The sequence below is a fragment of the Maylandia zebra genome, linkage group LG4 (genome assembly GCF_041146795.1).
Source record: "Maylandia zebra isolate NMK-2024a linkage group LG4, Mzebra_GT3a, whole genome shotgun sequence".
NCBI classification, from domain to species: Eukaryota; Metazoa; Chordata; class Actinopteri; order Cichliformes; family Cichlidae; genus Maylandia; species Maylandia zebra.
Genome location: NC_135170.1, coordinates 11824799 through 11850561, shown reverse-complemented (window position 1 = coordinate 11850561; position 25763 = coordinate 11824799). Strand labels below are relative to the sequence as shown.

General features: G+C 40.6%; 1 protein-coding gene across 3 annotated transcripts in view; it reads left to right on the top strand.

The window, feature by feature from the left end:
• Nucleotides 1-25763, top strand: part of mei1 (meiotic double-stranded break formation protein 1) — a 67499-nt gene that overhangs the window by 18822 nt on the left and 22914 nt on the right. For all 3 annotated transcript variants that reach the window (XM_076882982.1, XM_004563047.2, XM_076882981.1), the window contains exons 8-23: nt 552-730; nt 2342-2456; nt 3138-3257; nt 4440-4539; nt 8536-8670; nt 9117-9231; nt 9732-9823; nt 10128-10275; nt 10682-10793; nt 14839-14899; nt 15569-15666; nt 18230-18386; nt 19438-19585; nt 20467-20649; nt 20875-20997; nt 21552-21741. In XM_076882982.1, the coding sequence (XP_076739097.1) occupies nt 552-730; nt 2342-2456; nt 3138-3257; nt 4440-4539; nt 8536-8670; nt 9117-9231; nt 9732-9823; nt 10128-10275; nt 10682-10793; nt 14839-14899; nt 15569-15666; nt 18230-18386; nt 19438-19585; nt 20467-20649; nt 20875-20997; nt 21552-21741 (2076 nt within the window). The remainder of the gene's footprint in view (nt 1-551; nt 731-2341; nt 2457-3137; nt 3258-4439; nt 4540-8535; nt 8671-9116; nt 9232-9731; nt 9824-10127; nt 10276-10681; nt 10794-14838; nt 14900-15568; nt 15667-18229; nt 18387-19437; nt 19586-20466; nt 20650-20874; nt 20998-21551; nt 21742-25763) is intronic.

Here is a 25763-nt window from a genome sequence, read left to right as displayed (position 1 = left end):
AAACATGGCTGAACTGTTGTTATTAGTTTAATACCAGCAAGCTTACCTACGATAGCAGCAACATGATGGAAGAAGCAGGAGGTATTATTAATTTTATTTAGCATTTGGAAATGGCTACAATATATAAGTAAGATTATTGTATTTTAATAATGTTGCACTTTGGGAAGTTGCATTTTTGTATTTTTATGATTACAAATCGGTGCTGAGTCTGAAGAAATCCCTCACCGTGAGACTTTTATTATTATAGAAGGTGTTTAATATTTATAAATGATTATCTAATATAAAACTTCCCTCTGTGATATTTGAAACAGCCCAGTTTATTATCAAATTAATGGTGGCGATTTTCAGTGGTGACACTGACGCTGTAGGTAATATTTGTGCACCTTTTATTCTAAATTTAAAAAGAAACCAGACAAAACATGAATGTATTTATCAGCACATGCATGTGTAGATCTCAGCCATGTTTAGGCCTTTGTATAAACTTTGCATCGTGTTTAAAACTTCTGATCTGTGTCATTAGTATCTGTAACAGCTTGTCTTTCATCTGTTAGGCCTGCTGTCACAGCTTGTGCATCTGGCTGATGCTGTGTCAGTTCTGATGAACAGCCTGAGCTGTCAGGTCATGTGCGATGAGAACGAGGACATCCTCGCCAACAACAGCCAGAGCCTCAGCCAAAACCAAGACCAACAGCCCCCTGACCACTGCCTTCTGCCTCTCATACTGAAAAAGGTCTCTGTCCAAACATCCTGCTCTCATCCCCAAGACCTGCATTCTGGCTCTGACGATAATCATAACAAGAAGTTCTAATCCTGGATTATTGTGCCTTTGAATAGGGATTCAGTGGGGTTTTACCCTGGACAAATATTTGTGGTTCATGTCTGGGAAATCATTGTGTAGTTTACATCTCGTTAGATTTTCTCAGTGATGACTCACATTACAGAACAGCTAATGACGTTGGGAGGTTTTATGGAGGGCTCTGTTCTCTAATGTGTTGCTTCTAAATGAAACTCTTAACTAAATAATCAACGCTGTGACGTCAGACCAGCACTGTTTTGGGATTGGTTGTCGGTGAAACGACTACACCCTCAGCCGTATATAATCTGCACCTAATCCATTTCTGTGTGGAATTTACAAAAGTATAAATCCCCCCTCGGTACACGAGTCAATATGTTGTAGCTCCAGACTTTAACATATTCAAATGAAAACAAGAAGCACTCCGCCAAGGCACTTTACTTTTAGGGGAATAGTATTATATTATTTATTTATTCATTTTTTTCTTTGTTCTTTTTAAATCTACTTTATGAAGTTTTTAGTGCAGTAAGAATCAGATAAAGGTAGCATGACAGATGTTTACTTTGATTACACAAACATTATGTAGGAGTAGGTAATGGATGATAAGTACTGATTTGTAAATAAATGAACATGAATAATTTGAGCTTATTATATAAGATTGTATTACAGTATATTTCTAGCTAACTAGGCAGCTTGTTCTCTTTCTCTTGACAGTATTTAACATATTGTAGGGTCAACTTGAATGAAACGAGGGTCAAAGGTGACATGATATGTAGATACAAACTGTACACCAATATCATTGCTTGATTGGTGCCAATGCAAACAGGCAGCATAATTTTAAGCAGAGTTTTAAAGAGAAAAGAGAATTTCTGAAAGTTTGACCTTAAAGATGAGGTCAGAGGTCAAACAAACATAATATTTAGAATACCAAAATATACTTCCCTGTATATCGACAATGGCACCAAGAAACATCAATAAATCTGTATAGCATTATTATCTCTTTGAACTTCAGATCAGTCTCTTGGCCTTGAAGGAGAGGTCAAAGGTTAAATGTGACACGATACTTTAAAACTTTAAATGGTGTTTTCTGTATGTTGATAAGGTTTTAAGGCTGTTTGTCAGTTTGCGGCCAATAAATCATTAAGTTTACCTTGAAAACCTGGGTGGATGTAAGCCAAATTTGAATGGATTGTTAACATGACCCCACTCGACACCCCTAGAAACTTTTAATAGAATTCATTCAAAACTTTTTGAGCTTTACAGACTCAGAGAATAAACATGCACACACACACACACACACACACACAAATGCTGCCAAGATTAACCTTCTTGGCAGAGGTAACTAACACACTAAACTGCAATACCACACAGTGCATGGAAGATGGGAGCCAGTTGTTGCTTCAGTCTATCATGAGCCGTTAGAATCGAAGAAACATTTATAGTGTAAACACTGTAGTACTATGGAAGTCTTGCACACTGTTTGATTAACACGCATCTTTATTTAAGTCAAGGATTGGAAAAAAAAACAACCTAAATTGTGTCTTTCAGTTGCTTCTGAGTGGCGATGAGAACTTGCAGGTGACCAGTGCAAAGTGTATTGCATCTGTTCTGGTTCATTCCCCCAGTCAGTACAGTGCTCCCTTCATCAACGCTGACGTACCTGGTAACATGCACACACAGGCACACAAACACAGTCGCTGCGATGAGTTAATGCCTTCTTTGAATTGTTCTATTAATGATTTCCTCTGTGTTCCCTTTGGATCCTTCTCTTTGTCCAGACTCCTGTTATTATGTTATCTGCCACTTTGTATTTCTTATGCTGTTTGCCTGCGATTATTATTGTCATTACTTTTGATGAGGCTTTGGCTAACATTGTCATAATTTTTGCCGTACTGTTTCACATGGCCCTGTTATATTTTTCCTAGTTACATACCTCCATATGTACTGTTACAACGATCCATCTGTATAATGTCAGCAGCCCCACCCGCCTGCTGCTCAGACCTTTTATTGTTCAAGGGCGAGCCAATCAGAAGAAAGAGGGAAGTAAAACCAACGTGTTTCAGACAGAAGATGTGCTCATGGGCTACAAAAAGACCCGATGAAATAATCTAAATAAATATTATTTTGAACTTTAAATCATGTGAAGCTTCTCTAGTAGGGTCCAAGAATAAAAATATGGAGCTGGGAATTAGCATAACAGGTCCTCTTTAATGTGCAAGAAAACATTGCCCTACTTTCAGAAGAGTGTTGTAGTAATTCTTCCCTGTCCTCTCTTTTTCTTTCAACTTTGTTTAAAAGAACAAAACAAAGTTTTAAAATTGTCTTTTTGTCACTGTTTTTAAAGAGTTTCTGTTTGACCGTCTGGCCTGTAGTAGCAACGAGGTGCTGCTGTGGTCTGCCTACAGCTGCTTGCTGCTACTAACTGAGGAGCCCCTCTTTTTCTCCCAGTGTCACTCTGTTTACGGTGAGAACACAGGCTGTAGGAGCACGACCACTGTATCTCTCTGTGTGAATGCAAAGACAAAATATGTCACTACTGCAGAGGCTCCGGTTGCGAATGGCATAAACAAGGTAAGATGGAAGCGTTTGTTTCTCAAATGTTTTGGCTTCACTTTTGTGCATCTGTCTCGACATCCATCTTTTAAATCTATGGGCGAGAGAGCCGAAACAGCAGATCAGAAACCATTCCTGAGTGAATTACGACGATGCCATCTCTGCTTTTTGTCTTCAGCCCTGGGTTTCGTTGTATATCGGTTAACGTATCTGAAAATAGCTGCTGCTGGATAATTGATGGAAAGACAGGTCCTTGACAGCTTAGATGGAATGACGCTGCACTCTGTAATTTTTCTGACAGCGACTGGAAATTTTAATAAACCCTCCAAAGTGGAAGTTTCTCGACATCTGCATCTGCTCCATCTGCTCCCAGTCGCATTAAAATTGAATTTAGACCAATAGAATTTGCTACTCTATTCTGGGTTATTTCATCTAGACAGCTGGTGCTTTTGTAATATAACAAGAATCAGGCAAAATGGCCAAATATTAGGAAAATGGTTACAGAAGCGAGCAGTAATTGCTGATTGGGGAAAAAATGTCACAATATTGCATTTCTTAGCATTGTTCAGACACATGCATGTGTATGTGTCACTCTGTGTGTGTGTGTTTGTATGCCTTTGATGTGAGCCATTACAATGGATTATGCATGTGAGGCCCCACAGTAATTGCAGCACTTCATCACCACCCCAGAGAAATAGTTTGAGAAACACTTGCTACGCAGACTTAATTTACCAGTACACAGGATATCTGCTCTAACCACTCCTTGTTGCTGTTAGGTTCTTGCTCTAGGTCAGTATGAACACAGCAGCAGACTCCGTGTAGCAGTAAATTAGAAAGATGTACCGCTGTCTCTGTTTGTTTAACATGCAAGGCTGCGAGTGCTGTTGTGTGTGCATCCTTTGTGATACATTTATGAGCATGTCACTCATTTTAATATGCGAACTTGCTGTAGGCTGTAGTCTCTCAACAACTCTTAAGAACTTTGGCACCGAGCAAGGTTAGAGAGTGTTTTTTTGTTGTTGTTTTTGTGTCTGCTCATTTGAGAGTTCGAGTATTTCTTTGAAGCAGTGAGCATGTTTGTGTTGCAAGCTAGGTATGGAGTCCTTGGTGCGCAGTCTGAAGGAGTCTTTGCAGCTGACCAACCTGGAAGTGCCAAAACAAGGGTTGCTGCTCCTTAGAGAAATACTGGAGAGGTGAGATGGATATTTATTTTCTTCAGTTACTCTATTTATTGACTAGCTCCATAGTGTAGTAGTTAACACATTTGGCTAACAAAACAAAACAAAAAGGTCACCAGGAGGGCAAACAAATCTCTGGGAGGCATGCCTCAAATGGGGCATTGGCATGACAAATCTGTGGCAAATCAAATATGCAGATCCATCTGCTACGACAACCCCTGGCAAATAAGGGAGCAACTGAAGAAGAAGAAATGATAATCACTGGGATCCCAAAGTAAATAGATTAATATTTAAAATGTTATTATACAGTTTACAATATGGCTCCCTCAGAAAATACGCTGGTGATTAGCCAAATGATATTAATATACTATATTGCCAAAAGTATTCACTCATCCATCCAAATCATTGAATTCAGGTGTTCCAATCACTTTCATGTGTATAAAATCAAAATCATGATAGCCCAGTCGTGAAACTTCCTTGTTACTAAGTAATCCACAGTCAGCTGTTAGTGGTATTATAACAAGGGGGAAGCAATTGGGATTGACAGCAGCACAGCTCGGAAGTGATAGGACTTTTTTTTTTTTTTTGCCTGTCCCGTTTGGCCCTTTTGCTATCAGAATTATTGTCTAAAGGCAAAGAAAGATGCCCAACGGATTTACTTTACCAAATTGACCATCCCAGCCTTGCCGTTATGGTCCATTTGATTCACCTTTTACTGTTTATTTTATTTTCATTTGCTGAATACGGGACAGACTTGACTGGTGGAAAGAAAGAAAGAAGGAAAAAAAACCAAAACCAAAAAAAAACAACAACAACAACAGAATAAGCAGAGAGAAAGAAGAAGAAAAAAAATGCATATATCGATCACCTGGATCACCTGTTGAGAAAGAAAAAAAGAAAACAAGCAGAAGAAAACGAGAGCAATAGAATAAACAACATCACAATGATTTATGGGAATACGACAGTAAATACCAAATACTAAACATTACCGTGCAGCACGCAAGATCGACGGCACACAGTGCGCTTCGAAGTAGTAGCCAAAAAGGGTGTAGTTTGTGTGTGTGATCACCCGTGTGTACACCTGTGAGCATGGACGCGCTTGTTTTTAAAAGGTTCCTTCATGTAATGATTTGCTAGAGGGTGTGGGGGGGCCACTGCCCCCGTCCTCCAGGGCATGAAGCAGGTATGGAGGAAATCAAAACTCCAGACATCCAGAGGCCCTCAGAACATAAGAGACCAAGGAAGACCAACAGAGGGGCAGCCGCGCCACTGTCCCAGAAAGAGCTGAGGAGAGTCCCCGATGAGGGGTCACTCAGCAGCCGCGGAGCAGAAGCCAGGGGGGGGTTGCAGTGACGCGCCCGTGAGCTCCGCCAGCAGCCAGCTGTGCCTGAGTGACCGAGCCCCAGGCCGAGAGACCGGGGGCACTCCGCCCCTGAAGCGGCCCGAGCGAGCCCCAGGCTCCAGGCCCCGATAAGTGGCCGCCAAGGAGTGAGCCGGTGTGTACCCGGACGCCCATCCCCGGACACAAAGAACCACCAACGCACTGATGATAGTGATAGGACATTTAAAATCACAGAGTGGGGTCAGGTCATTTGCAGGAGACCTCCTAACTTGCCTTGGCCTTCAGATTAGCTCAAGAACAGCGCAGAGAGAGCTTCATAGAACGGCTTTCCATGGCTGAGCAGCGCAATGCTTAAGGTCAGATGCAGTGGTATAAAGCACGCACTGGACTCTAGAGCACTGGAGATGTGTTCTAAGGAGTGATGAAGTGCACTTCTCCATTTGGTAATCCGATGGACAAGACCAGGTTTGTTAGGAGAACGGTACTTATATGACTGCATTGTGCCAAGTGTAAAGTTTGGTGGAGGGGGAATTATGGTGTGGGGTTGTTTTTCAGGAGTTTGGCTCGGTGCCTTAGTACCATTAAAAGGAACTCTTAATGCTTCAACATACCAGGACATTTTGGACAGCCTCATACTCCCAACTTTGTGGGAGCAGTTTGGGGATGGCCCCTTCCTGTTCCAACATGACTGTGCACCAGTGTAAAAAGCAAGGTCTGCAAAGACATGAGCGTGTTTAGTGTGGAAGTACTTGACTGTCATGCACAGAGTTTTGATCTCAACCTGATGTAACACCTTTGTGATTAAGTAGAGCTGAGCCAGGGCTTCTCGTCCAACATCATTGTTTAATCTCACAAATGCAATTCTGAAAGAATAATCAAAAATTTCCATAAATGTTGAAAAGACTTCCTAGAAGAGTTGAAGCTGTTATAGCTGCAAATGATAGGACTGCATCACATGTTTGTGAAGGAAGACGAGCAAATACTTTTGGCAATATAGTGTTCAAATGTTTGTTAAACCACTGATTCAATACCCAATACTTATATACGTTTGTAAAATGTTCCTTGTGGCTAGATATGCGTGTATTTTGTAATGTTTTTAAAAGTTATTCCATTATTATTAAACCATCAGCACATCTGTCTGTTTGCGGTAAGTTGTGGTTGTAAAGTTTACATAGTGTATGTCATTTCACCAAAACCCCACAGCCAATTATGCTGAAGATTTTACTCCACCACACATTTGCTCGTTTACTGAACATCGCGCGCAGCTCCATCTGCTCCGACAAGGAGACGCTACCTCCTGTAAAACATGTTAAATACGGTGGACTGGAAACTTTAATTAGATGTGAATTAACTGTCTGCTGTCTCGGAGATGAAAATATATCTCAAGCCAGTAAAAACAGGAGTCTTGTTTCTGCAAGGTTGACATAATTTTAATGGAACGTTTCCCCTGTCACATGGCAGAGATACAGAGGATAAGAGATTTTATAATCTTAGGGGGAAATTTGTCCTTTACGCTGAGTAGAAGTGTAAAAAGTAGCAGGGCCGGTGCTCTTAAAGTGCTGAACAAGCTAAAGTGTGTGTGTGCACCTGTGTGTCTGTGTGTGTTGTCTGGGTGTATACTTGTATATCTGTCTTTATGAAAAACAGTTTGAGTTTGAGACCCAACATTTTAGGAGGTTGAGGAGGTTTTTTTTAGACTAGGTTTAGGTTAATGTTACGTGTAAGGCTTTGAGTAAAGCATTGAATTGTAATGGTAAAGCTATAAAAGCTATATTTTTATATAGAATCACCCGACATGACTCAGTTATTATTAAGGTCGGGGTTTGGGTTGGATCATCCACAGCGAATAAAAATCAATACAGTGCTCTAACAAGAACCATTATCACACATGCTCTGCAGGCTTGAACTTTTCAAGACAGCAACTAGCTGAGGTACAAGTCTGCTTTCAACCCTCTAGCCCCCCAATACAAAGTTAGTTTGATTACAGATTGTGCCATTGTGCACATAATGTAACTAATAGCACAGTTAGGAAGTTTAATTAGATTTGAATATAGTGCCTGCTGTCTCGGTGCATTCACTGCTAAGTGTAAGTGAGTGTGCTGCCTCCTGCACGCAGCTACCTCGCTTAAATGACGCAGGGGTGGCACGACAATTTGTGTGTTTGTGTACACTTCAGTGTGCATGGATGTGTTATTTAGGATGTTCTGTGTAACTAATGTTGCGGCAACAGTGAGCCAGTGCACAGCTGTGATGCTGCAGCTTGGAGATGTACTCTGGTGATCTTTCTAAGGCCGATAGGTCAGCACTATTTGTTTATTGTGTGTGCCTGCCCTTAAAGAGAGTTTGTGTGTGTGTGAGTGAGGGAGGCAGGGACTCAGCAAACAGTCACTGCTGCTATTGGCACAGCAGGACAAAGAATTATAGATAAGGTCAGGCAAAAAGAAAAAGTAGACGGTCAGCTTTTTCATGGTTTCTTATTGACTCTCATGTCAAAAATTTCCTATCAGTGAAAAATTCCTGATTTCTTTTAGCACAGTTCTCTGCAGCTTTCAGATCCACTGTGATGTGTCATTTTTAAATGTCTTCCTTTTTCATTCTTTGCTTCAACAAGCAAAACCCTATTAGGTTTCCTGGTAATGCTTTACATGTCTGTTTGTGTGCATGTGCAGACAACCTGCAAGTGTGCGTCTGTTCCCCAGTGGCGCAGGGTTTGTGGCAGTTTCAGAGGTCCTGGTTGGTGGAGTCTCCTCTTCCTGCCTGCTGGTAGCCACACAGGCAGCCAGCGTTACTTCTGCTTTGTTCAGGTATACACAAACATGTATGCTGCAAATATGTAAAAGAGTTACTTCTTGCCAAAGGGCGGTTGTGCAACTATATCCTGAGGAAACAGGCAACCTTTTAGAGTCTTTTAAAGCAAATTCTCTGTATAATTTTTTCTGACCTATTAGTGATAAAAGTGACAAAACAGACAGATACATTGCCTAAGACCTTTATGCACACAGTAAACACATTAGTAGCAGACATGTACAACAACACAGCATGACACAAAAAAGTAAAAACATACTTACACACTTAATTGATCGTTTGAGCTGTTTTAACTTCTGTGTAGGTCACACATGGGTGTACATACAGAACTACTTGATATCCACACCAATGCCCTTCTGCAACGCTTGCTTGTTCTTCCCTGCACCATCCACCTACTCCACCCCCGATAATATCAAGTGTTTACTTTTGTGTTTGAATTCTTCAGACTCGACCACCAGTCCAGACCAGTCCAGTACGAGGCAATAATCAAGTTGATAGAGGCCATCACCAACAGATTTGTCAACCTAACGCTGCCCTCCCCCGCTCATCTGCGAAGCTCTGTGAGATTTTGTTTTATCTGCAAATGGAAAAATACGAGATCTGTCTCGTCTGTCAATCTGTGCCAGGTTTTACAGTGAGTGGTCACCACCACCCCACCACCCACTGTGGTTATCAGTGCTTTCAAAAGTTACACTGACACAGAGCTCTCTTTGATGCCGTTTTTTTTGTCTGTCACCGCTGTTTTTTAAAGAGTCCTGATTCCTGGCTAAAAATGAACAGTGTTGCAACAATGGTATTTAATGTGACTATCAACAAGTTTGCATGCACTTATATTCAAGCTGAAACATTAAAGTAACAACCAGAGATATACACGTGAGTGGGTGATTCTTGTATAACAGAGGGGTCTCTTTCAGTCTGTTTTTATGAAGAGGTTCCATTATTTTAGATAGTACTTGTAAAGGATGATGGTTTTCTGTTTGATGTGATTTCCTGACTTTTGCATCATTTCTTCTCTCTTTTCTGCACTCCCTTTTTAACATCTCGCTCTGTTAATTTTCAGGGGAGAATGAAGAGGTCAGATCCCAGCAGCCAGGCTTTGAGGTCTGAAAGATTTCTGCTCCAGGCCCTGGTCTGTTTTCAGTCTGCCTGCAGGTCAGAACGTTGTTAAGTCAGTGGCATCACTGAATAAACGCATTTACAAAGTTTTATGAGTTTCTTACAGTATGTCTGTCAGATTTTCTCATATGGATGAAAAAAGGTGAAAATGAAGAAGATGAAAATAGGACTGAATCAATAACTATCGTAGAAGTAACTGAATTACATCTTTTCTGTTAAACTGCAGATGGAAGAGCTTAATGAAATCCTTGGTATGAGTGTTTACAGATATATTTTTTGCATCTATCTCTGTGTATTTTTTTATAGGCGGGTTATTGTGTGTGTTTGATATCTGTTCAAGGCTGGCTGAGGAGTGTGCATCAGACCCTGTTTTGAAGGAGAACACATTTACAGCTCCATACAAGCACAGCGGTGCTCAGGACTCTCTAGAGTCTCTGTGTCAATGCCTGCTCCGCTGCTGTGACGCTGTCTGGATACCCACTGTTATAGTGAGAGCTGAAAACCATCACACACACACGTACACCCAGATTTACATTAATCATCTTCTCATCTTAACCCTGTGTCTCTCTTTCATAGTCGTAACCAAACACTTGAGGAAATGATCAATTGCCGGCTGCTGTTTTCTGAGAAATAGGTCATGCTGATTATAATGCACCGTCTGGCGGCTCCTCTAAATGACTATATTAATAAGCACAGCCACACAACCTCTGTCTAGATTAGCTTTGCGTACACATGGACATGCGTGCCTATTGATCAGTGCCTCTGCTGTAGTGTTGGTAATTGTTTTTATGTTATATTTCGTTGGGTCTCTTCAGGCTAAAAAAATCAATCACACGGGAAAAAATTGTTTACAGTTTGTGGTTTGTTTTTGTCTGTAAATTCCTATGTGTGTAGAGGATGTGTGAGCGTGCACCCAGTGCCCCCATACTGCAGAACTTCTACTCTATCCTATCTTCCCAGTTCACCCTGCTTCCATCTCTCATGCCTGCCTTTGCAAATAAGCTCGGTGAGTTCTGAATAAACTCAAAACAGCAGTAGGTGTTTCATGATAAGAAATGATATGATAGAATGATGTACGGTATCATTCTTTTTTTGTCTGTGGTAAATCTTAGTCTTGAATAAGAATGTTTTCACAGGAGTCTATGCAGTACTTTGAAATACTAAGTGCACTCATAGCTGCTTCCATTTGAATTATAAGCAGCAACCAGCTGATGCTAATCAACTGAGCTTTATTAACTGATCAACAGCAAGTCCAAGTATCTATATAAAAGCAGAGCTTTTGCCAGTTTGCTGGTCTGGAACATTCAAGTATGAATGGCACAATCTTTCCGGCAGTGGATATCTGAGCAATTTCGCCCGAGGTCAAACTGTGCAACGCTCAAGAGCTTGCAAATGAAACCAAGAGCCACATCCCAGGCTCTACAAAAAAACCAAAATAACATCAGCACGAACACCTCACACTTAATGTGAAGCACGGTGGTGGAGGGGTGATGATTTGGGTTTGTTTTGCAGCCACAGGACCTCAGCACATTGCAGACACTGAGTCAAAAATGAACTCTTGTGTATATCAAAGTAGTCTAGTGTCAAATGTGTCAGTTTGTCTGAAACAACAGATGACTGCATGTTGTCTAGGCTGCAAGGTTGTGTGTTGCAGCATCTATAAGAATTATTCCTAAACTGTTGTTCTTGTAATGGTTTATTGTATAGATAACAAATGGTATATAGGACAGATTATTCACAAATTATAAAGATGTTAGCAGAGAAATGTAAGTTACTTTGGTATATTTAAAAAATACATTGTTATTGACACGGACACAATAAAATATTTTACTATGTATGCTACTGTAAGATCACCAAAAGACTTGTTCTAAATTATAAAGCTACTTTCCTGGATTATAAAGATTATAAAGAACGCTCCTTTAATGAAAATTTCCTAGTATAGCCAATAATATAATTTATATTAGATTTGTGGTTTTTTTTAATGTTCACAGAAAAGGGTGAATCACTTTCACTTCAGGTTTCCTGCACATTTAGATTTTAGCTTTATTATACCGGTAATACGATAATCAGTTGATTTATGAACACTTCGATCCTGGCCAAAGTGAATTTACAGACGTTAACAGATAATGTAAACAAAACATTTTGACAATAAAACAAACGATTTTTGATTGACACACAAGTGAACAGGAACTGCAATAGTTTACCACAAAGTTCAGTGGAGCAGTTCATGTGAATGTCTTCACCTTGCTGTGTATATAAAAGCTTCCACATCTGAAAAGGGAGACCAGTGCGAATATTGGATATGCCTGCATTCTTTCTAATCACCAGCAGGAGGTGACTGCTCTAGTTGGAAAGTGTTTTTAATACATAGTGGTGTTCATTTTGTGCGGATAATGGTCAGCATTAGAGTCAAAAAGTACGACGAAGAAGATTTAGCCTTTGCTTACCACATCATTTCCAAAAAATCACCGTCAGCTTGATGCTTCAAAAATGGCTGGCGTTACAGAGGCTACTGCCATCTTTTACATACAGTTTATGGCTTTACAGTGCAATGGGAAAGCACACTTAATTTTCACACCATGGCAGCACTAACTACACCACAATGTAAATACCACATTTGTTTGTCTGGAGGCTGATAGAACTCATTTACAGTGTAGTGAGATTCATGATATCAGTAGCTGAAAGGGCTTGTAGAGCCCTCACAGCTCATGTTTCTAAATTAGCCGCTCCTTTGAGTCTTGTTATCGTTGGCTCTGCAGATATCACGGGTGGTATTGCTAGAAACATACAGCCAGCCCACATCACCACGAGTCTCGAGGTCTCCGTGTGTGTGATCTTCACAGGAATACAAAATACAAACTAAATATATTTCCAAACAAGCCTGTTCGTTTAATCCAACTTGGCCAATTAAACGCTTTGCTTAAATGTTGTTTAAAGTCTTAAATTGTTTTACTAAATGAAATAAACAGAAGCAGTTTCATCACAAAGCTTTATTCCCAGCTAATCATATAAAAAGAAATTAAGCTCATTTTATTTCATCACCACCAACATATTGTGTTCACCGCCGAGCCACTGAAAATGAAAATCGGGCTTTTGCACTGTTTGATGCCAGAAACAGTAATATCAACATTTTATTCTACATTTATCAAAAGTGAGGCTAAATGCCTTAATTAAATTTGATATCGCTGTAGTGGGAAAACTATGCAGGCTCTTAAAAATTGGCTGTCAGCACGATGAGACTCAGTAATTGACAGAGAACTTGTTGCCTCTGGCGTCCAGACAAGCCGATGTGGTGACATTATAAACAAACCTAAGCTCGGTATTTGTCCTGGAAGCGCTTATCAAAGCAGAGCAGTTTCCTGCAGATGTGGCATAGGTCCACATGGACAAAGAAGAAAGCAATTTAGTTCCCTTATGGGATTAAAACATCTCTCTAATAAGTCTGAGGTGCTTTCTCTCACTGAAGCACTGCAACGGTCAAGATATTAAATACAGCTTTACAGTATAGCCTTTTTTTCCTTTACTGAAGGCAAATTTGTCATAAGTCTTCAGTGATTCATTAAATTAAATTTAAAAGTTATTTTGTGTTGCTTGGAAACTAATTTAAGATAAAAAAAAATGCAAAGGTTTGGGCATCATGAACTGATGGCACCTGTGTTTTACCAGCACTTTTTCATCCCGGTGTTTCATAAAATGCATTTTTTTAGAGCCAGCTTGTGTCTAAACATGAGGTCTCCGTGGCTCGCTAGTGTGAGACCTGCAGCATCTGTGTTAGAAAGCTGAATGTGTTTTTCACTTTGTTTTGCTTTTTTAACTCACTGATTCCCTTCATTTTTACTCACTGTCACTAGTTACATTTAGGCACTGAAAACTACTGAGGCAGGGCTGAGAGAAAATTGTGTGCGAGTGGGGAAAAAATGTCGCTTTAAAACAGTAATCCTGCATGTTGGAAAATGACAAGTTATAACCTGTCAGTCACACATTACACCTAAAAGAAACCTTTTTTCGTCAGGACTCCCTGCAGTCCTGTGAAAAACCACCCTGTGATTCAGAAGCTTGTAGAACCACATTTTGCAGCAATATCTTGAAGAAATGTTTTTCTGTGACGTTATCAGTGTCTCGCATCAGTGTGGTTCACTCTTCTTTAGACCGTTGCTTCAGTTCATGCAGGTTTGTGGGCATTTGTTTATGCGCAGCTCCCTTCCAACCGCAGGATTTCACTCTGATTGAGGTCTGGATTTGACATTCTGCTGCAGACTCTGCTGTGCGTGGGATCATTGTCCTGTTGTGTGACTCACTTTTGGCCAAACTTTAGATGTCAGCCCGACAGACAGAGAACTTCAGATTTTGAATCTAGACTAATTTGGTATACAGAGAAGCTGATGGTCGACTCAATGGTCCCATGATTACAAACAAACCCAAATGATCACCCTTAAACTGTGCTTGATAGTGTTGGTATGAGGTGTTGTCATTGTAGCTGAAGTCTTGTTCTTTGTTCAGATCAACGTTTGCAAAACCTTTCCAAACAAGTCATACTTGTTCAGTCTTTTTCTAATTGTTCTGTAATAAACTGTAACATTTAAGATGGTAACAGAGGCCTGTAGAATCTGAGATGTATTACCAACAACAACTGGTAAGTCTCACCTAGTTGATCCTAATCAGCTATACTACTACTCTGATAGGGTGGACATGGCAGTAAGGTGACATGACTTTAAATGTGACACATGAGATGAGATGAAGAAAATTTTGACAGCCTAGAAATAAAAAAGAGCTTCTATTACTCTTGCTCTTCCTCTTTCTCGTCATTTAAATTCATTGCTAAACTCGTCATTACCACACTGAGCTTTGGGTCGGTGTTTTCCTTAGAATTAGGCTGAATGGTTTTTTTTGTGTGTGTTTACACTAACTGTCACATTTTTTGTTAGTGGCTTTGATGTACCTCAGTGTTTGCATTATATAAATGGTGTTTTTGCTATCATCCTCATCTTCTTCCTCATTTCTCACTGTGTAGTAGTTTATTTATTCTGCTCTTCACCTCTTCTTCCCTCCAGCGTCCTCTGGTTTCTACAGACTGGCTGTGGAACACAAAGGCCTCCTCTGTGCAGGAAACAGGTACATTGTAAGAGGATAACCTGAGGACACACACACACAGAGACACACACGACAATTAAAACTGCAGCGGCGCACGCGTGTTTCTCTACACTGTGTGTATCCAGCCGCGGTGGCTCTGTGAGCCGAGCTGCTATTATCATTCTCTGTCGAAGCACATTTAGCAATGAGGCAGATAACACCGACCGAGGCATCTGTCATTTTTGAGTCACTCTACTTTTTTTCCAATAAGCCAGTCTTCTCAGCAGTGTGTCTGTCTCTAAGCGATGGATCTACTACTTCAAAGTCCACAGTGTGCTTTTGCATTGTGTGTGCTTTGTTTTTCACATGTAAGAATATGCGCTTTTGTGGGTCTTCGTGTTAGAGTGTGCCTTTTTTTGTGTTCATATACTAGTGTGGTCATATATGTGGTTTACTTGATAGGCTTAAGCCCACCCCCCGTGCTCTGAGCTGTAATGAAACTAAACACTGTGCATTTCATCTTTGAGAGAAGTTTGTCAAAGCACATCCTGTCCTCGGTTTTACAGTTAGCTCTTAGCTGTATTGACCGCGCATTGAGCGGTAATTGTTCACTGTTTGTCTCTGGTGCCCTCATTCTCTCTTTTTTTTAAAATCTTTTTTTCCTTCGGTGTGTTTGTTTGTGTGTGTTCAAGCGCCTTTTCCCTCTTTCAGGAACCCAAATCTGAATGCATCTTGCTGTGGTTTTCTACAAAAACTCAGTATGTGTCTTCTCTCCCAGTCAGACCTTCCTTCTGGCTCCCACCAGCACGGTATGCAAATACATGCACGTTTGCACCACACACGGAGACATGCAGTCAGGGTAAAAACCCTGTTGTTGCTCTCAGCCTCTGAGCAGTGATGTCATGCTGCCAGTTTTCTGAGAAATATTGAACTGTCATTGCAGTTTATCCGAATAGGCTAGGTCAGTGTGTCACCAAAGCACGTCTTAGCTGTAGCTGAGGTTTTCAACTGTTTTTTCCCCATTCACAGCTTAATCAAATATTTACCGCCTGTCTGTATTAACGTGATACATGTAGGTATAGTTCATACTCGGCAAACTAAATCAAACTGACTTCATGTTACATTCAGCAGGTGCTTCTTCATCAAATCCTTCATTATACATTTTTTTTACCCAGAACCGCTGCCATGAACTGACAAAATGATGCTGGATTTTAAAAGTAAATAAGGTTCTTTTGCAGTTTTGCTTTAGTTTTTCTTTGTCACATGCCTGCTTCCTCGCCCACTCAGGCTCACGCTCTCTCTCTTTCGTCTTTATGTTGACTTTAAACATCAAAAACTCGAGCGAGAGTCTCATTTCCATCTGACTCACCTGTTCTTTTGAGTTAAGTTAACTCTGTTCTTAAGGAGGGTCTGACAGTCAACAGGCAAGCTTAAGAAAAAAACAAAGAAAGTGTTTGCACGTTGACTAACAAGAGCTCCGGTTTCTGTTAAGGATGAAAGGAAGGGAACCAGGTGTGCGGACTATAAACACGGTGATTGTGTTAACTGGCTTTGAATTGTATTTCCTATGTGAGAGAGCTCAGGCCAAGGCTTTTAAATGTCAGCGCGCTTTATGACACATAGGTCCGCACAGGTAACATTTCCAGTTCCAAGTGCTGGTTGCTTTTAATTCCATTACACGGAAGCAAATGCACAAACTCCATACACTTCCTTATTTCACATCACTGCAGCATCCACTAAAATAAAGAGCAAAGGAAAGCAGCTCATTGGTAACTGCAGCTGTCCCCCGCAGATGTGTCTGTGTGACACTGACACCAGAGTGGAGTAAAATATTTCTTTGAGGTAATGAGATGTAAGAGTTGTACGAGTAAGTAAGCGCGTGTGTGTGTGTCTGTGTGTGTGTGTGTGTGATGGTGAATAATGAGTTTGGCAGAGCGAGAGTCCTGTTTGTTTCTTTTCCTGCCTGTCACCATCTTCCTCCCTTTTATCATCCTTATCAGGTTCCATTTCATTTTCAGCCTCTTGCTTTCCCTCATTTTTCTTCCCTCTCATCTTGAAATTTTCCTATCACATTTTACAGTGTATGTTTTTCTTGTTCAAAAACTCCTGTTTTTCAGGTTTTTAGCAGATTTTTTTCCCTGTCTGTCATGTCCTGCTTTGTGTACAGTCTCATTAGTGCTTTTAAGATTTTATATTACTGATTACTCCTGTGATACATCACAGCGTGTCATCGGGATTGTGCTTTTAAGATATCTGCTAATCTCATGTGAATGTTTTTAATGTTTCCTCTCGTCTCGGATTACTTTTCTGTTCTTTAGGACCTGAACAGGAGGCAGTGTGTCACTGCTGCCTGCTGTGTGGGTCTATTTCTTTTTTCTTTCCCATCTGTTGTCCCCTTTCTCATCTTCTTCATCTGTCTACCCTTTGCTGTATTTCTCTCTGTCCCAGTCCTCCCTCTTAAACTCAGTACAACCCCCTATTCTTCTTCACTCCTCACTCTTTGACTCTTTCCCTGGAGGTGATGGCTGCATTGGTAACTGGAGCCCTTCTTACTTTCCTCTGTTTTGTAAACAGTATATTTTCTTACTTACAGTTACCCTCCAGACCATAGAGCTCACTGTTGCCACCCTCTCTCTCTCTCTCTCTCTGCTTTTCCTGTGCTTTTTGGTTTTTTTTCCTCATTTCATTCTTTATTTTCTTTGTTGCACTTCCCGCAGATGCTGTTGGAGCTTTACTGTATATCCACTGTGTAGTCATGGATCAGGGTCTGTGCCTTGCCTGTGCCGTTCTTCTCCTTTCTCTAACACTGCTTTCCTGCTTGAGCCCTTCTGTCTTTCATCTTCATCTGACTCCTTTTTTCATGTTTTACGTTTTCATGTTCCCTCTTATGCTCCCTTTCATTTCACACCCATCATTCTATCGGCTTTTTAATCCATCCTAATTTTTCTACATTATGCAACAGAATGTGTTTTTTCAGATAATATTATAAGACATTAATTAAAGCTTTTCCATGTTTGCTTAATGATGAATTTTGGCGTTGTAGTTGGATTTGTTTGGATATCAGTCAAGCCTCACTCGTTTTTGCCTGTAAAAGAGTGTTTTTTCATAAACATCAGCTTTGGCATGCCTTCAGTTGTTTAAAAATAATAATAAAAAAATTAGTGAGTAATACCTGTTTGGAAAATTGGCCTCAGGGCCTCCTCTGCTGTGTTCTGTTTTATTTTCACCACCTCTCACCTTCATTCATTTCCTCTCATTCTCTCCACCTTCTCTTGTTGCTTTCTCGCTCTCTATCGCAAACCTTCTCCTCTTCCCATTTCTAGCATTGATTGCATTTCTCCTTTCTGTTTCATCACCTTGCTTGTCCCTCAGATCTGAAGGAGGTTGAAAATCTACTGCTGCACAACCTTCCCTCTTTGTGTTATCGCCTGTCAGAGTGGCCCTCTGTGCTGTGTGAATATCAAGGACCACAGGCTCCGAAATACTGCCTGGTGATAATGCTGTACCTCGCCCTGCAGCAAGGAGACAGGTAATAACGCACACAAGCAGCAGGGATATATTTAGATATATACAAGCACTCTTGGGATAAATTATTATGTACTTCAGTGTTGAACATCACAAACAGTTTGTTCAATTTAAGTGCCCAGCAACCTTGTGATAAGCTGTTATTTTATTTATTTATTTTGTGGAAATAAAAATAACCGATGCATATTTTAGCATCAGCATCATTTTTCTTATGTATCTAAGCACTTGTGAAGAGTAAACATTTGTCTCTATCGTATATTGACATGGACCTTATTGAATATTACATTTCTCCGACTATTTGGAAAGAATTGTACATTTTTGCAATTAAAGTAGTTTTGGAAAATTTTGGTTCATGTGGATATGACCAAACATCTCGCACTCTCAAAGCCTTGTTTAGCTATGCTGTAGTCCATACTTTGAGAGCAGAAAAGGCAACATTTGAGCTATATTACTGTGTTTACATAACCAAAATCTCAAGATGATGAATGCAGTCATGCTATATCGAATATATCAGACTTGTATGAATATAAATTCGTCTGGTTTCACACGTCATTGCAGCTCTCTCCTTGTTCTTCTGCCGTGGCCCGTCGAGGGTGGTCTCAAATGCATTTTTTATAACCTGAGAAAAACAGCATGTCGGCTTCTTGGAAAATTTAATTTTTCTTTCTGCGAATCCTCGGCTATGCATTAACCTCCTGGGAAGGCGATGAAAGCCTCTCCCTGCCACTGCGCGGTCTCATCAAGATTATGAGAGATGTGGCCAGAGATTTACATAGCGTGGGAGGGCTGAGGGTGCGTGTTGTTTGTATACTCAGGGATAGGATCTCTGAATGTGTGTGTTGATCTTTTGCATATGTTTTAGTGCGTTTGTGTTGAGAGATATCGAGTTTCTTTCGTCAGCGTGTCCCTGGGGGCACTTTGTCTTTATGTGAACTTTGAATACTGCAATTAATGCCATTAATATGTGTGTGTGTGTTTGTTTGTGTGTGTGTGTGTGTGTGTGTGTGTGTGTGTGTGTGTGTGTGTGTGTGTGTGTGTGTGTGTGTGTAATCCAGGCTCCTCCCTGACCAGATAGTCTTCTCCAATGTTGTGTGGCTGTTGCGCTCTGTGCAGGAGCAGGGCTGTGTCCCGTCTCACTCTGTGCTCCGCTCTGCCCTCTACCTGCTGGCACTCACACAGGACAAGAGCCCCTCACTCGATGGGGTAACTCTGAGCCAAAATCAAAACACACACAGTAACTTTGAAAACTTTCAAAGCAGTCACTACTTACGGTACAGCGTCACCGTGGAAGTAAAGTTTAAACTTTACCTAGATTTCAGGCTTCTCTGCTATTATGGTGCCTTAAGGCTCCAGTATTTTTAACTTTTCTTTTCCTTTTTTTAACCTTTATCACTTTTAATGCCAAAACACGCTGACAGCGAAGACACGTCTGCCTCGGTTTGAGAAATTTTTTTTTTTAAATTTTGTGTTCAGTAAATCAGTCTAACAATATGAAACAGATTGAAGGTTGAGATAGGTGTACTGACAAGCAATGCCATATTAATGTGTCAGGATCTCATCATTTTGAACGTGTTCAGTTTTTTTTTTCCCCGTCCACAGACGAAAGAGTGGCGCGTACGGAGCCGATGCTTCTTTTTTTTTTTTTTTTCATGATTGAATATGGAAAACATTTTTTAACAGGCTTAGAAATACTTAGAGTCAGAGCTTGACTGCTCATGTTCATCTCTTGATACAAAATCTATATTGTGCTGTAGAGAATTCACCAGCAAAGAATTTTAACTATAGTTGAGCATCACAGAAGAAAAAAACATGAAAAATGCGCCCTTCTTTATTTCACAGTATTACGCGGCCTCTCTGAGACTACTCAATATTATATACCTTACATTGACTGTGAATAAAAATAGATTACAGAAGAGTTGCTCCTCTGTCTAAGGGCTCTGCCTCAGTAGGGTTTCAAAAGAGATCCTCCTCCGGATTGTGAAGAAAATTATTTTCAAAATTGCAAGTTTTTAACTTGGATGTGTACACTCAACTCAAAGAGAGTACTTTGACTTCATCAATCTTTCTTCACCATGTTATTCAAGGCTTCTTTGAATTGCATCAGCAAGGCACTCTCCTCCTGCCAAAGCTTCTCTTCACTCTACTTTCACCATCCTGCGCTGATCCACTTCATGTGTCGATACCCAGAGCTGGCAGAGAAATTTGCCGCCCTGGTCTTGGAGCTGTGGTTGACCAAGGAACAGGACACAAACACAGGGCCTACCCCGGTAATGAGACATCTGCTTAAACTGTATCCCAGCAAGTATTTCTGAATAATTCAGTGATTTTACTGAACTCAATTTGCTTGTTTCACTCTGGCAACTTTCACTAATTAGTTTCACTCTGACAGAGCAAGTCTTAGAGACACATTGGGGTGTGTTTTCCTGAATTCCCTTCAACTCTGGTAAGTCAGAGTTGAAGAAAAGGTGGCTGGGTTTCATCTGGTCTTACAGGCAGACACACAGGAGGAGAAAGAAAGCCGTGCTGATGAGAGGTCGGATCAGAAGACAGACACAGAAACCATGGAGCTGCTGTCTGTGATGGAGAAGTACCCAGCTGTCATACTGACCCTCCTGGTGAGAGCCAGAGACCTTGAATAAGAGTTCAGAGTTAATGACTTTGCTATATTCAAATGAACACATTTTTATGCAGCTGAATGCTGCATTGTAAAGGGAGCTGTTTGGAATAAAAATTTGAATCGAGCATGGAGTAAATTCTCCGTGCCAGCCCCACGTCATACCCTCCTAAATATCCAGCTTGCAGATCTCATATAGGACATGCTGGTTAAACTTCTTTAACCTGCCCACAGTTGCTGCCCACACAAGCCACTGTACCAGTCACCTCCACCACAGATCCTCCTTTTCATGCTGTGCCTGACTTAATCAGTTTCATATTTGTAGTCACCGATGTCTGCTCTGTTCTGTATCGGGGTCTCGCTGCTGCTCTCATGTATGCACATGAAAGGGTGGGGAGGTCCCAGAAAGAGCCATGGTGCCATATGTAATTCCTCTTTAGGCTACAATTGTCTTCATTCAACTGATTCGCTTTACTGCTTTGGGATAATACTGTTACCAAGAGATATTCTAAATGGATGTGCCTTCTTTGTTGTGACTTTTTTAATTGACCACAGGACATGGTTTGCACCAGAGAGGCTCCTCTAGCTGAGCGAGTGTTGGGTGTACTAGAAGTTCTTCTGGGAGGTCAAAGAGGCTACAACATAAACCTGTGTACAAAGCTAAGACCAGCCTTGCTCCAGGCCCTACAGCGGGTCAGTGTGGTGAACACAGACCATGGGTTTGAACAGGAATACGCTGCACAGGGTAAGAAACACAGAGCTTATATTGTAACACCTCTAGCATCTTCAAAGCAAAATAATCTGTACAGGAATCAGCGTAACTGTGGCTCTATTGTATTTAAATTAATGAGAATAGATGCACCAGAATAGAAAAGATGAAACAAAATTCACTTTAATTTTTTTCTTTTTCTTTTTCCCCCCAAAATGTACCAGGTAACATTTTTATCAGCTTCATGGAGAGCTGATTAAAAAAATTGAGAGAGCAGTTTTAATTCAAACTTCTGCGAGCTCTCTCTGGGAAATACAGAGATAAACCGCACAGCATAAAACCTCTGGCGGCAGCTTCGCGCACTCGCCGTGCAGCGATGAAGCAGTAATGGAGTCTTTCATTTAAAGTTAATGTGCCTCAATCAGGGAAAGCATTTAGCATAATATGTGTGACTCCAATTGTTTTTATAGCACAACAGCTTTTAAGTAGGCTCTGCTGTGAACGGTGTCCTGTCTGTTGGAACAGCTGATTGTATCTGTGTGCAGAGACATTTATTATTTTATTAATACATATTTAAAGGTGTATGTACACAAACAGTCAGCGTGTAGTGTGCTGTGCAAAAGTCTCAAACCACTCCTCATTTCTTGCTGTCTTTCTTGCTTTCTTGCTGCCGACGAGTCAGACTACCTGAACATTTTCAGGGATGCTTGTTTGTTTGTCATTCATCATTCAAGCAGAAAAAAGTACCTACTGTAACTCAAGGGATGAACCAGTGGTCTGTCTATACATAACAGACAACCTAGCAAAGAGCCACTTCTCAGTTGCATCTTTTGGCACTTCATTATTAGAAGCCTGCTATAAAGCCACAGTGTTTGCATTTCTTTAGTTGACTATGAAAAATGCCAAAGCTAACACAGTTAGCGTAAAATAGTGTTTTTCTGCCACCAAGTTGATTACCAAAGAGCTGCTAGCTAAAAACTTAGTGTATCTGGTATGGTATTGCAATTACTAGACACTGGGAGCAGATGTAGACCAACAATAAAAGGCTTATAAGGTTTATTTAGAGACTGAATTAAGTTAACAACAGGCAGATGAGCAATTAGGCAGCTAGTGTTTCTGTCAGATGAGCCCAGAGAGGGTCTGCAGAGAGGGAGACTGGTAGTTAGTGAAGGTAGCAGCAATAGAGATGTGCAAGGATTATTTAACTCTGAGATCTCACTTGTTAGATTCTGTGTTTGAGTCGTGGAGGAGTAGCAGTTGGATTGACTGAAATCCAGGGTAGGCGAAGAAAGCTTAATGGAGAGTGGGCAGGTAGGGGCTGACTGACTCTTAGAGTGGAAGAGGAAAATGGCCAGCTGTGATCTTTAGACTCCTCAAGAGAGCACAAGTAGCTTCACCAGGAAACGAACAACGAACTCAGAAAATTACTGAGCAGAAAACACAACAGCAAAAACTAAACTGGAAGATCCAATTTTGAGAGAACAACTGCCTCAGCCGGTCCTTACGTACCGTAATGAGGCAATGGGCGCAAGTGCGTGAGTGGCGGCTTCGCCTGTGGGTGGAGACACAGGTAAAGCCCACCTCTCTGTCTGAGAGAACAAAGAGAGACAGAAGGAGAAAACAGAGGGGAAAACAGCCTGCCCAGTCCCTAACAATATCTCAGCATAGTGTGCAGTGTGTCCTTGAGAAAAATGAGGAAAATGGACAAATGGAGGAAAGGAAGAAGTGGCAGACCTAAAAAACTATCCGCAGTAGGTAAGCAGTATCTGAAAGGCATGTCCTTTAGAAAGAGGAAAAGTCCTGGCAGAGCACCTGAGAGATTTATCTGATCCTTCAGATGATTCATCTAACAGAGCTAATATAAAATGAAGTTAAGGCACAAAATAAAATAAAGGTAAATTTTAAGAAATAGGTAATTTTAAGAAAATCTGTTATAGCAATAAGAATCTAAACAGCCTTGTTGAATAAAAAAGGTTCTGAAAAGAGTCCACAGAATTGGCTAAATGTAGTTTAGTGGGAGACTGTTCTAAAGCCTTGGTGCCACAGACTGAAAGGCTCTGTCCTCGCTAGTGTTTAATCTTGTCTGACGAACAGCTAACAAATCCTGAGCCTGGTGGCCATCAAGAAGCTATTCATAGTGAAGGTAAACAGGCACAGAAGCTGAGATATGCCCATGTACACAAGAACTGGACTGAAAATCAGTGGCGACTGGTCTGATGTAGTGATGAATCCAAAGTAAAATTTATGGTACAAATCATCATCCGTCTGTACAGCAGTTACAAGAGAGGTGCAATGGTGAGTGTCTACAGCCATCTGTAAAACAGGGTGGAGGCTCGGACGTGATTTGGGGCTGCATTTCATACAGTGTTGCTGGTGATCTGGTCAAGATTTATAGAATTATGAATGCAGAATAGTGCAGTACCATCTGGAAAGCATCTGATTGGCAACGGCTTCGTTTTTCAGCGATAATAAATGATCCCAAACGTACTGCCAATGCAGTAAAAGCATACCTGGATAGGATAAAAACCACACAGTGGAACACTATCAGTTATGGATTTTCCTTCCCAGAGCCCAGACCGCAACATTATTGAAGCAGAGAGCAGAACAAAAGGCAGCCAACATCTAAAGAAGCAACTATTCCTGAAGACTGCTTAAAGAAATGACAAGAAAGCTGCCTAAGAGAGTCCAGACTGTGTCAAAGAATAAAGGTGCTCATGCCAAATATAGACTTTATTATATTCTGTATTTCCATGTATGTTTGCACGTTTCAATAAATTCCTGTGTCTATTTCCTTTTTTCCAAAAATGGCAAAATATAAAGAAAGTAGAGGTTTTTAAGTACCATGTGATAGATTTGTGATAGATAAGTATAATTTCTAATATATGTACTTATTTAGAAATGAGGGGTGGATCAAGACTTTTGCACATTACTGTCTTTTTTTTTAACTCAAAGTATATTGATAAATTAATTTTCACTTTACAACGTGACCTCTCAGACAACTTTCAGACTCTGTGTGTACTTCCACCGAAAATGTGTCCTCAGCTCTGTTTTTTAAACCTTGATCCCGAATTTAGGGATGAGCGCTAATGCCTTAATAACTGTGTTAATAATTATGACTCTGTGGTTACAAAACACAGCACTATACTAATAGATTAATTTTCTCACACATAAAGTGATTCACCATTCTGAATGAATGAATTCACCACTCAGCGTTGCGCATCGACATTAATGCCAGCTGATTTGGCTTCATGCTCACTTATGTCTCATTAAGTCACGGATACGGTTAATTACAGTCGATGTATAGAGGTAAACGTTGCAGCTCGGCCCCCAGAGTTTGAGTTTCACCATGTGGGACACTGTTTTGTTCGTCTTTCTTAGTCATCCAAATGAAAACATTTTGTAGCAAATAAAAGTTTCAGCTGTTTCAAACCCACTCAGCACAAGCTCATCCACACAGTACACAGGAACACATCCACCTGCAGGGTGAGGTAGTGGGCTCCCACACAGTGAGACATAATAGATCAAACGCATGTCGGGTTTTTTTTCTCCCCACACAGCAGACACTGGAAGATTTATCCAAGTGAAGCAGCAGCAGCCACACCTGAGCTGTTTGGTTTGAGATGCCCTTCTCATCATTTTGACTTGAAAAGAAAAAAGATTTTCATTTAAAAAGAGCTATTTTTGATTTATTGTCTCTCCACAGTTATTAACACAGTTTATTACTCAGGCTTTTCACCACAGCTCAAACGAAGAAGGATTACATGCTGTTGATTGGTGAGCTTTTCTGTATCTAGGATACCAAATTTAATTGAATTAAATTAGGGAAATTTAGCAAGTTTATGCGTCTTCGTGTTTGCAGATGTTGTTAGTTCTTCTGGCATAAATAATCAAAAACTAATGGAACCTAGTAGAATAGTAATATATTAAAAATGCATTTGTATTTTGTTTAAAGAAAAACAACTTTCACAATCAATTCATCTTTTGCTCCATAACCGTGAAGTGAGCGTGCCAAGATGTTTTACTGGGGGTTAAAAATAACAGTTGGCATATACCATAAT